Source organism: Hylobates moloch, unplaced genomic scaffold (assembly GCF_009828535.3).
Source record: "Hylobates moloch isolate HMO894 unplaced genomic scaffold, HMol_V3 SCAFFOLD_21, whole genome shotgun sequence".
Taxonomy (NCBI): domain Eukaryota; kingdom Metazoa; phylum Chordata; class Mammalia; order Primates; family Hylobatidae; genus Hylobates; species Hylobates moloch.
The window spans coordinates 19,547,400-19,559,536 of NW_026652296.1; the positions used below are offsets into that span (position 1 = coordinate 19,547,400).

At 44.1% G+C, this 12,137-nt stretch overlaps 1 protein-coding gene across 25 annotated transcripts in view; it reads left to right on the plus strand.

Annotated features, from left to right (window-relative positions):
- Positions 1-12,137, plus strand: part of ZHX3 (zinc fingers and homeoboxes 3) — a 142,974-nt gene that overhangs the window by 120,838 nt on the left and 9,999 nt on the right. For 16 of the 25 annotated variants that reach the window (XM_032142388.2, XM_032142390.2, XM_032142389.2 and 13 more), the window contains 2 exons: positions 2,395-5,404; positions 6,077-6,175. In XM_032142388.2, coding sequence (XP_031998279.1) covers positions 2,545-5,404; positions 6,077-6,126 — 2,910 coding nt within the window. In that variant the 5' untranslated portion in view covers positions 2,395-2,544 and the 3' untranslated portion in view covers positions 6,127-6,175. The remainder of the gene's footprint in view (positions 1-2,394; positions 5,405-6,076; positions 6,176-12,137) is intronic. The other 9 variants (XM_058432804.1, XM_058432805.1, XM_058432802.1 and 6 more) reach the window with 2 other exon arrangements.

The window sequence follows — 12,137 nt, forward strand, 5'->3', positions numbered from 1 at the left end:
CATTTGCTGAGGAGTGCTTTACTTCCAACTGTGTGGTCAATTTAGGAATAAGCGTGATGTCGTGCTGAGAAGAATGTATATTCTGTTGATTTGGGGTGGAGAATTCTATAGATGTCTATTAGGTCTGCTTGGTGCTTTTAGCCCATTCACATTTAAGGTTAATATTGTTATGTGTGAATTTGATCCTGTCATTATGATGTTAGCTGGTTATTTTGCTCGTTAGTTGATGCAATTTCTTTCTAGCATTGATGGTCCTTACAATTTGGCATGTTTTTGCAGTGGCTAGTACCAGTTGTTCCTTTCCACGTTTAGTGCTTCCTTCAGGAGCTCTTGTAAGGCAGGCCTGGTGGTGACAAAATCTCTCAGCATTTGTCTGTAAAGGATTTTATTTCTCCTTCACTTATGAAGCTTGGTTTGGCTGGATGTAAAATTCTGGGTTGAAAATTCTTTTCTTTAAGAATGTTGAATATTGGCCCCCACTTCTCTTCTGGCTTGTAGAGTTTCTGCCGAGAGATCCGCTGTTATTCTGATGGGCTTCCCTTTGTGGGTAACCCGACCTTTCTCTCTGGCTGCCATTAACATTTTTTCCTTCATTTCAACTTTGGTGAATCTGACAATTATGTGTCTTGGAGTTGCTTTTCTTGAGGAGTATCTTTGTGGTGTTCTCTGTATTTCCTTAATTTGAATGTTGGCCTGCCTCGCTAGGTTGGGGAAGTTCTCCTGGATAATATCCTGAAGAGTGTTTTCCACCTTGGTTCCATTCTCCCTGTCATTTTCAGGTACACCAATCAGACGTAGATTTGGTCTTTTCACACAGTCCCATATTTCTTAGAGGCTTTGTTCGTTTCTTTTTTCTCTTTTCTCTCTAAACTTCTCACTTCATTTCATTCATTTGATCTTCAGTCACTGATACCCTTTCTTCCACTTGATCAAATCAGCTATTGAAGCTTGTGCATGCGTCACGTAGTTCTCAAGCCATGGTTTTCAGCTCCATCAGGTCATTTAAGGTCTTCTCTACACTGTTCATTCTAGTTAGCCATTCATCTAATATTTTTTCAAGGTTTTTAGCTTCTTTGTGATGGGTTTGAGCATCCTCCTTTAGCTCAGAGAAGTTTGTTATTACTGATCATCTGAAGCCCTCTTCTCTCAACTCGTCAAAGCCATTCTCCATCCAGCTTTATTCCGTTGCAGGCGGGGAGCTGCGTTCCTTTGGAGGAGAAGAGGCACTCTGATTTTTAGAATTTTCAGCTTTTCTGCTCTGGTTTCTCCCCATCTTTGTGGTTTTATCTACCTTTGGTCTTTGATGATGATGGCGTCCAGATGGGGTTTTGGTGTGGATGTCCTTTCTGTTTGTTAGTTTTCCTTCTAACAGTCAGGACCCTCAGCTGCAGGTCTGTTGGAGTTTTCTGGAGGTCCACTCCAGACCCTGTTTGCCTGGGTATCAGCAGCGGAGGCTGCAGAACAGCAAATACTGCAGAACGGCAGATGTTGCTGTCTGATCTTCCCTCTGGAAGCTTCATCTCAGAGGGGCACCCAGCTGTATGAGGTGTCAGTTGGCCCCTACTGGGAGGTGCCTCCCAGTTAGGCTACTCGGGGGTCAGGGACCCACTTGGGGAGGCAGTCCGACTGTTCTCAGATCTCAAGGTGAGGCCACACTTTGAGTGGTCGTACACAGAGAATGTATAACTTGCTGGGCCACAAACTGGTTCTGTGGATTCCCTGACCCTCTGACTTTTAGTTTCATCTCAGTAACAGTGGTCCGGGGTACATAACAGCCGGTAACTGTAAGGTGACTGCTTTTCTGTGGCCTGGAATAAGTGTGGCAGGCAAGGAAAGGCTACAGAGGCCTGGCTCTTACAGCAGCCAGTCTTCCCAGCCGCCCCCGCCCACCCCACCCCTTTCACTCACACACCGCAGCTAACTTGGTCCCTGGGCCTGGCTTGGGAGAGACAGAGGCGTCATCTTGTTCTCATATGTGGGAAGGCTATGAAAATAAAACCCCGTGTTGGTCCAAAATGTAAACAAGAATTACACTAGGATCTTTTGTTCTCACTCTGACATGGTCAGAATTAATTTGGAGGCCCAAAAAGAGGGCGTTTTGTTTTTTAATCTGAATTACTTAATGCAATGATATGTAGGGGGTGGTGGGGAAGAAACAAAAATATGTTGCTTAAGTCTATCAGTTGGTATTGGACCATCCCCAGGTCATTCTTCAGGGTCCAGTTTTTGTCATTAGGGGGTTCCTAACTTAGACTTCACATCCAAGTTGCTGATTGAACTTACTGTGAAAAGACCTAGATGGTAGAAGGCAAGCAGTGGAATGTGTCTGGTTATCCGAGAAATATACAGAAAGCACTTAAGAGAACTTAATCATTTTTTTCTCCCTTTCCTTAGATTGAATAGGGAAAACCTGCTTTCTGCAAACGACTGAAAAAGCTGCACTTAGAAACTGTTTCTTTGGCCCTCATCGAGAAGCTTGAACTTGTATTGTGAGGCCCCTTATGGGACAAGCTCTCAACTGCTGATCACCCAGTGATTGTCACCATGGCCAGCAAGAGGAAATCCACCACACCATGTATGATCCCAGTGAAGACGGTGGTGTTGCAAGATGCCAGCATGGAGGCCCAGCCCGCTGAGACCTTGCCTGAAGGACCCCAGCAGGATCTGCCCCCAGAAGCATCTGCTGCCAGCAGTGAGGCAGCGCAGAACCCCAGCAGTACTGATGGCTCTGCACTGGCCAATGGGCATCGGAGCACTTTAGATGGCTATTTATATTCCTGTAAATACTGCGATTTCAGATCCCATGACATGACCCAATTTGTGGGACATATGAACTCAGAGCACACCGACTTTAATAAAGACCCAACTTTTGTATGCAGTGGGTGCAGTTTTCTGGCAAAAACCCCTGAGGGGCTTTCCTTGCACAATGCCACATGTCACTCTGGGGAAGCCAGCTTTGTGTGGAACGTGGCCAAGCCAGACAATCATGTGGTTGTGGAGCAGAGCATCCCTGAGAGCACTAGCACTCCTGACCTGGTGGGTGAGCCCAGTGCTGAAGGGGCCGATGGACAGGCAGAAATCATCATTACCAAAACTCCAATCATGAAGATAATGAAAGGCAAAGCTGAAGCCAAAAAAATTCATACACTCAAGGAGAATGTCCCTAGCCAGCCTGTGGGTGAGGCCTTACCAAAGCTGTTGACCGGAGAAATGGAGGTGAGAGAGGGGGACCATTCCTTCATCAATGGGGCAGTTCCAGTCAGCCAGGCATCTGCCAGCTCTGCAAAAAACCCCCATGCCACCAACGGACCCCTGATAGGAACAGTGCCAGTTTTGCCAGCTGGCATAGCACAGTTCCTCTCCCTCCAGCAGCAGCCGCCAGTGCATGCCCAACACCATGCCCACCAGCCACTGCCCACGGCCAAGGCCCTTCCCAAAGTGATGATCCCCCTGAGCAGCATTCCAACGTACAATGCAGCCATGGACTCTAACAGCTTCCTGAAGAACTCCTTCCACAAGTTCCCCTACCCCACCAAAGCCGAGCTCTGCTATTTGACTGTGGTGACCAAGTATCCAGAAGAACAGCTCAAGATCTGGTTCACAGCCCAAAGGCTGAAGCAGGGGATCAGCTGGTCCCCTGAGGAGATTGAGGATGCCCGGAAAAAGATGTTCAATACAGTCATCCAGTCTGTGCCTCAGCCCACAATTACGGTTCTAAATACCCCACTTGTCGCCAGTGCTGGCAATGTCCAGCATCTCATCCAGGCCGCTCTCCCAGGTCACGTTGTGGGGCAGCCAGAGGGTACAGGAGGGGGACTTCTGGTCACTCAGCCATTGATGGCCAATGGGTTGCAAGCAACAAGTTCCTCTCTCCCCCTCACGGTGACATCTGTCCCCAAGCAGCCAGGTGTGGCACCCATTAACACTGTGTGTTCAAATACAACGTCAGCTGTGAAGGTGGTCAATGCGGCCCAGTCGCTCCTCACGGCCTGCCCCAGCATAACCTCCCAAGCCTTCCTTGATGCTAGCATCTACAAAAATAAGAAATCTCATGAACAGCTGTCAGCTCTGAAAGGGAGCTTCTGTCGGAACCAGTTCCCAGGGCAGAGCGAAGTTGAACATCTCACCAAAGTGACCGGCCTCAGTACCAGAGAGGTGCGGAAATGGTTCAGTGATCGTAGATACCACTGCCGGAACTTGAAGGGCTCCAGAGCGATGATGCCTGGAGATCACAGCTCCATCATCATTGACTCTGTGCCAGAGGTGTCCTTCTCCCCATCGTCCAAGGTCCCTGAGGTAACCTGCATCCCGACAACAGCCACACTAGCAACCCACCCTTCTGCCAAACGACAATCTTGGCACCAGACTCCTGACTTCACACCAACCAAATACAAGGAGAGAGCCCCTGAGCAGCTCAGAGCCCTGGAGAGCAGTTTTGCACAAAACCCTCTTCCTCTTGATGAGGAACTGGACCGCCTGAGAAGTGAAACCAAAATGACCCGAAGAGAAATTGATAGCTGGTTTTCAGAGAGACGCAAAAAAGTGAATGCTGAGGAGACCAAGAAGGCTGAGGAGAATGCCTCTCAGGAGGAAGAGGAGGCTGCTGAGGATGAGGGTGGAGAAGAGGATTTGGCCAGTGAGTTAAGGGTCTCTGGTGAAAATGGCTCTCTGGAAATGCCCAGCAGCCATATCTTGGCAGAGCGCAAAGTCAGCCCCATTAAAATCAACCTGAAGAACCTGCGGGTCACTGAAGCCAATGGCAGGAACGAGCTTCCAGGGCTGGGTGCCTGTGACCCTGAGGACGATGGGTCAAACAAACTGGCAGAGCAGCTCCCAGGCAAAGTGAGCTGCAAAAAGACTGCCCAGCAGCGGCACTTGCTGCGGCAGCTCTTTGTCCAGACACAGTGGCCAAGCAACCAGGACTATGACTCCATCATGGCCCAGACGGGTCTGCCACGGCCAGAGGTGGTGCGCTGGTTTGGAGATAGCAGGTACGCACTGAAGAACGGCCAACTCAAATGGTACGAAGACTATAAGCGAGGCAACTTCCCACCAGGGCTACTGGTCATTGCCCCTGGCAACCGGGAGCTCCTGCAGGACTATTACATGACACACAAGATGCTGTACGAAGAGGACCTGCAGAACCTCTGTGACAAGACCCAGATGAGCTCCCAGCAGGTCAAGCAGTGGTTTGCTGAGAAAATGGGGGAGGAGACCAGAGCCGTGGCAGACACAGGCAGTGAGGACCAGGGCCCTGGTACTGGTGAGCTCACAGCAGTTCACAAAGGGATGGGTGACACCTATTCAGAGGTGTCTGAGAACAGTGAGTCGTGGGAGCCCAGTGTCCCTGAGGCCAGCTCAGAGCCCTTTGACACATCGAGTCCCCAGGCTGGACGTCAGCTCGGTAAGGAGTCCACAGGGGCCATGGCTATCCTGTGTGGGTAAGGGGAGGAGGCACTTATGGTTGGGCACTGAATTTACTGCACAGGGGCATCTGCTGTCTATAAGGCTGCCTGGCAGCAGCATTAACTGCCTGGCTGCATCAGAGGACAACTAGCAGCAGAAGCCATAGGAACATAATATGATAAATGGTTGAGAGCTGTTTTTTGTTTCATGTGTTTTTAAAAACCTGTGCAGCGGAAGGAACATGGTGACCCTAAAGGGGTCCAAGCTTTTCTAGCCATTTCTTAGCAATAGGAGAACAGGTCAAAACATCCTCTGAGTCGGGCAGATCCACAGCCACTGGGTAGGAGACAGCAATAGGACATGAGTTGAAATTCAGCTCAAATTGATGGAAAGGAAAGAGAGCCTTTAATTGTCCTTAGATACATAATGTGCTTTTTTCTGATGATGAAAGTCTTGTGTTTCTCTGGTTATGCCTGATGTAGAAGAAATGTTTAGTATAATGGAAAATCACCTTCCTTCTTTGACATACATGGAATCAAAAGCTTGAATTTTGTTCCTCAGTTTCTCTGGATCATACTCAAAAGCAAAATATATTATGGAAGATTATTTTTATTTAAGACATAGTTTTGAAACCACAGACAAGTCATGTTATTACATGTTGATTTTCTAGGTTCCTGGTCACTGAGTTCCCAGCCTCTCCCTTCCCTCCTTACCCTTTGACATTTGTGTTCTCATTAGAGACCCCATCAGAGGGCAGCCAGAAGCTCAGGTGAGAGCCAGGAGGGCGGAGTGTTGTAGAAGCTGAAGGGATTGGGGGTTCCAAAATGGCAGCATTGCTAGCTGAGTTGGCAATGGTGGGAGGGGGTACAGAAGACAGTGTTTGTGGTGTTGGGCAATGTGATGGTTCCCTGGTGACTTTGGCATGAGCTGTCTCAGTGTGGGGCCTTGTGTTTGGCACCTCATCCCCAGGGCCAACCATAGTGCCCTATCCCTCAGAAATCCCACAGAATTTCCTGGATGGTGTTCCATTTTTTCCATAAAATAGCCAATCATTGTTGTTTGTTTATTTTGGCCTGGCAAATCCCAGCTCCTCCACCCCAGTTGCTTTCTACTTAGGATGTCTTAAAAAAGGACAAAATTCTTTTTCTTTCTCTGAATATTTTAAATTCATTTGAACACAACAGTTTGAAACATAGTTATGCTATTGTTTCTTTACTGAGTTAAGGAAAAAGAGACTTCCTTTTTGGCCCATAATTTGGTGGGGTGGGGGCGGGAAGTACCATGTCATCCATCTGTTTAGCATTTGCAGAAAACCTGTTCTTCTCATGTTCACATACTAAGGTAAAATCTAGTTCCACAAAGCCCACAGTGAGCGCAAACACCTGGTGGAGCCCAAAGCCACTGGTCAGCAGTTAGGGTAGGAGTACACAGGGCCACTGGCTCCCTTATGGCCTCCTCCAACTGCAGCCATGTTTTCAATAGGGCAACAACAAAACACTCCCCTCCTTTGGGGCCCACAGCTCACAGCCTGCTTTATAAAGTAGCTGATGGCACACCCTGGAGTCAGAACAACAGGTTTTTATGGCTGGTTTGACCTTTTTATAATGCAGAGCAGGTAGTCTCTCCTACAAGTCTTTGTCCAAGTTTGTAAGTTGGTCCTTATGTTATACCCAGCTCTATGCTTCTTGTGATATACCAGTAGGCCAGGGTGTCATGCTCAAGAGAGATGAGGATGTTTGAACAAGTTTATTACAAAAGCTGACATGGAGAATGATGTTATGGAAGATGGCAGTAGCAGCACCAGGAATCTTTTCCTCCACCAAAACAATTGAGCTGGCAGTAATTGTCTCAAGCAACTGTTTTGGGACTCAGAAGTCTAGTCGAACACTTGTAACATCCAGGGAAGAGCTTGATGGAGAGGCTTATAAATTTTGATGTTTTTTTTTGTTTGTTTCACATAGCAGCATCCCTAAGCTCTGCAGCAGGCAACTGTGGAAAATGTTCCTGGTGCAGACTGTCGGTGCCAGGGTGGGCAATGACAACTTTGTCCTCCAAAAGTCAAGTTTTTGTGGCCAGGTGTGGTGGTGGCTCACACCTGTAATCCCAGCACTTTGGGAGGCTGAGGTGGGTGGATCACTTGAGGTCAGGAGTTTGAGACCAGCCTGGCCAACACGGTAAAACCCTGTCTCTATTAAAAATACAAAAATTAGCCAGGCATGCTGGCGAGTGCCTGTAATCCCAGCTATTTGGGAGGCTGAGGCAGGAGAATCACTTGAACCTGGGAGGCAGAAGTTGCAGTGAGCCAAGATGACACCACTGTGTCCCAGCCTGGGCAACAGAGTGAGGCTCCATTGCAAAAAAAAAAAAAGAAAAGTTTTTTGATTTCTGATTACTGCATTTAATGACTGAGGGGGCCAGTGCAGAGGCTGATCATTGTCTCAACGCCCTTGGGCAGATGGAGCTTTCTAGCCACAAGGGGATTTAAAGAGACAGTACCTATTTTTTTCTTTATTCCTCCTTTTGGCAAGCCAGATATTTATGGAAATCTTAGGTCACTGGTTAACCACAGAGATATCACAACAGAAACTTCACTGACCCCATACTGCAAAGAATACACACTTCACAAAAATAGTTGGAAAAGTCACAAATAGTTGGCTCCAGCCCTCAATAAGCAAAAATCAGCAATCTCTGAGGCATGACAGAATTAGATTCTCAGTTACCACAATGTAATATTCATAATGTCCAGTTCTCAACAAAAAATTACAAAACATAAAAAGAAATAGAAAAACATGGTCCACTCACAGGAAAAAAATTGACAGACACCATCCTTGAGGAAGTCCAGACATTGGAATTATTACCCAAAGACATTCAATCAACTATCTTAAGTATGTTCAACAAGCTAAAGGAAACCATGGACAAAGAACTAAAGGAAATCAGGAGAACCATGCATGAACAAAATGAGAATATCAATAAAAAGATAGAAATTATAAAAAGGAACCAAACAAATTCTAGAGCTTAAAAGTATAATCTCTGAAATGGAAAGCATACTAGAGGGATTCAACAAAGATTTGGGCATGCAAAAGAAGAGAACAGTGGATTTGAAGAGAAAATAATTGAAATTATCCAAAGGAGCAGAAAGAAAAAAAATATATAGGAAAAAAAACCTGAGAGAGCTGTGAGACATCATCAAGCATACTAATGTACTCATATATTCATATAGTTATTATATTCATTAGTATATTCTACTCATATACTCATATAGGAATCCCAGAAAAAGAAAAGGGACAGAAATAATATTTAAAGAAATAATGATAGAAAATTTCCCAAATCTGATGAAAGACATCAATCTACACATCCAAAAAGCTCAATAGAATCCAAGCAGGATGAACTCAGATCCACACCAAGATATATTAGAATTGTCAAAACCTAAAGACAGGATTTTGAAAGCAGCAAGAGAGAAGCAACTCGTCACATAGAATTTTCGACAAGATTAACAGCCAATTCCTCATCAAAAATCTTGGAAGCCCAAAGGCAGCGAGATGACATATCTAAAGTCGTGAAAGAAAAAAAAAACAAACTTCTAAACCAAGGTTTCTATATATGGCAAAACTATTCTTCAAACATGAAAGAGAAATCCAGACATTTCCATATAAAATTGAAGGAGATCATTACTAGTAGACATGCCCTACCAGAAATGCTAAAGGGAGTCCTTCAGGCTGAAATGAAAGGATACTGAACAGAAACTTGAAGCCATAAGAAAAAAATAGGCCAGGCACCATGGCTCACACCTGTAATCCCAGCACTTTGGGAGGCCGAGGCGGGTGGATCATGAGGTCAGGAGTTTGAGACCAGCCTGGCCAACATGGTGAAACCCCGTCTCTACAAAAAATACAAAAATTAGCTGGGCCTGGTGGTGCTAATCCCAGCTACTCGGGAGGCTGAGGCAGGAGAATCGCTTGAACCTGGGAGGCAGAGCTTGCAGTGAGCCAAGATCACACCACTGTACTCCAGCCTGGGTGGCAGAGCAAGACTCTGACTAAAAAAAAAAAAAAAAAAAAAGCACTAGTTAAGATAACTTCAGAGGTAAATATAAGAGCCAGTACTATTGTACTTTTGGTTTATAACTTTTTCTCTTTGTGCTTTATAATTTAAAAGACAAATTCATTAAAAAATTATAAATATATATTAATGGGTGTAGAATGTAGTAAGATGTAATCTGTGTAAATAATAAAACTAACAAATTAGTGCATTGCAAACAAAACAGAATCAAAACAGTACATTGTGAACAACCAAATAAATACAAAAGGAGGTAGTAATGGAATTGAGGAATCAAAAACATATAAAACATATTAAAAACAAATAGCCAAATGGCAGAAGTAAATCCTTGATCAGTAATCACATTAAATGTAAAGGGATTAAGCTCTTCTATTAAAAACAAAGATTGGAAGATTGGAGTAAAAAAAAATAGTGTTTATATGCTGTCTTAAGAGACTCATGTTAGATATAAGGACACAAGGAGGTTGAAAGTAAAAGGATAGAAAAAGATACACCTAGAAAATAGTAACCATATGACAGCTGAGGTGGCTATATTATCACCAGACAAAATAATCTATTTTTTTCTGGAGAAAAAAATATATATAATATATATATATTTTAAATATATACAATTATATATAAAATATATAATATCTATAACATACGTATGTTATGTATATATAATTTAGAATTAGCCAGCCAGACTCAGCTGAGATGATCCCAGTTTTGTTGGCAACATCAAAAGCATTGTAATCAGGAGCCAGTTGAACATATGCCTTCTTCTCTCCATCAGCCCTGATCAATGTGTTGACTTTGACCACATCAGTATCATAGAGCCGCTTCACAGTCTGTTTGATGTGGTGCTTTTTGGCTTTTAACATCCACCGTGAACACAGGTGTATTGTTGTCTTTTGTCTAATTCATGTCAGACTCAGTGGTCACTGGTCAGTGGGAACTTGATGATGGCATAGTAGTCAAGCTTATTTCTCCTGGTAGTGCTCTTCTGAGGATACTGAGGCTGCCTTTGGAGTCATAATGTCTTGGGCCACAGGAAGGTGGGTGATGTGTGGATTTTTTTTTTTTTTCCCTTGGTGGCTGTGTGGATGCCTTTCAGCACTGCCTTCTTGGCCTTCAAAGCCTTCACTTTGGGATGAGCTTTAGGAGAGTCAAGAGCTTCCTTCTTCACCTCCAGTGTCCTCTTTTGAAAAAGGCACACAAAATAAATTTTAAATCAAGAAAGGTTACAAGAGACAAATATGGATATTATATTGATAAAAGATATATATATACACACACACCCCTAACAGAGCTCCAAAACATATGAAACAGAAATGACAAAATTAAAGGGAGAAAGACACAAAAATAGTTGGAGACTTTAATACTCCATGTCCAATAATGGATATAGAAACCAGACAGAAGATCAATTAGGAAACAGAGGATTTCAACAACACTCTAAGCAAATTAGACCAAATAGATGTAAACAGAATACCACCCAACAACAGCAGAATACACAGTCTTCTCAAATTCACATGGAATACTCTCCAGGATAAACCATATGTTAAGCCATGAAACAAGTGTTAATAAATTTTTAAAAACTGAAATTATACAGAGTACATTTCCAATTACAATGGAATGAAACTAGACATTGAAAATAGAAAACTGGAAATACACAAATATGTGGAAATTAACACACTATTTAAAAACGAATGGGTCAAAGAAGAAATCATAAGGAAAATTAAAAAATAACTTGAGACAAATGAAAACACAACATACCAGAACTTATGAGACATAGTGAAAGCAATCCTAAGAGGTAAATCTGTAGCTGTAAATACATACATTGAAAGAGAACTCATGGTGGGCGCAGTGGCTCATGCCTATAATCCCAGCACTTTGGGAGGCTAAGGTGGGTGGATCATCTGAGGTCAGGAGTTCGAGACCAGCCTGGCCAACATAGTGAAACCCTGTCTCTACTAAAAATACAGAAATTAGCTGGACATGGTGGCAGGCACCTGTAATCCCAGCTACTTGGGAGGCTGAGGCAGGAGAATCATTTGAACCCAGGAGGCGGAGGTTGCAGTGAACTGAGACTGCACCATTGCACTCCAGCCTGGGCAACAAGAGCAAAACTCCATTTCAAAAAATAAAAAAACTCACTCGGGCATGGTGGCTTGCACCTATAATCCCAGTGCTTTGGGAGGCCAAGGTGGGAGGATCACTTGAGGCCAGGAGTTTGAGACCTGCCTGGGTAACAAAGTGAGATCCTGTCTCTACAAAAGTAAAAAATTAGCCAGGTGTGGTGGCATGTTCCTGTAGTGCCAGCTACTCAGGTGTCTGGGGTGGGAGGATTGTTTACCAGGAGTTTGAGGTTACAGTGAGCTACACTTGCACCACTGCATTCCAACCTGGGTGACAGAGTGAGACCCCATGTCTTAAAAAAACTTTTTTTAAGATCTCAAATCGGTAAACTCAATGTACACTTTAAAGAACTAGAAAAGAGCAAACAAAACTCAAAGTTACCAGAAGGAAGGAAATAAAGGTTAGAGCAGAGATAGAGAATCAATGAAACCAAAAGTTGGTTCTTGAAAAAACAAAATTGACAAACCTTTAAATAAGAATGAAAGAGAAGACTTAAATTACTAACATCAGAAAGGAAAGAGGGGATGTTACATTTTCACATGAATATAAGATATTTTCAC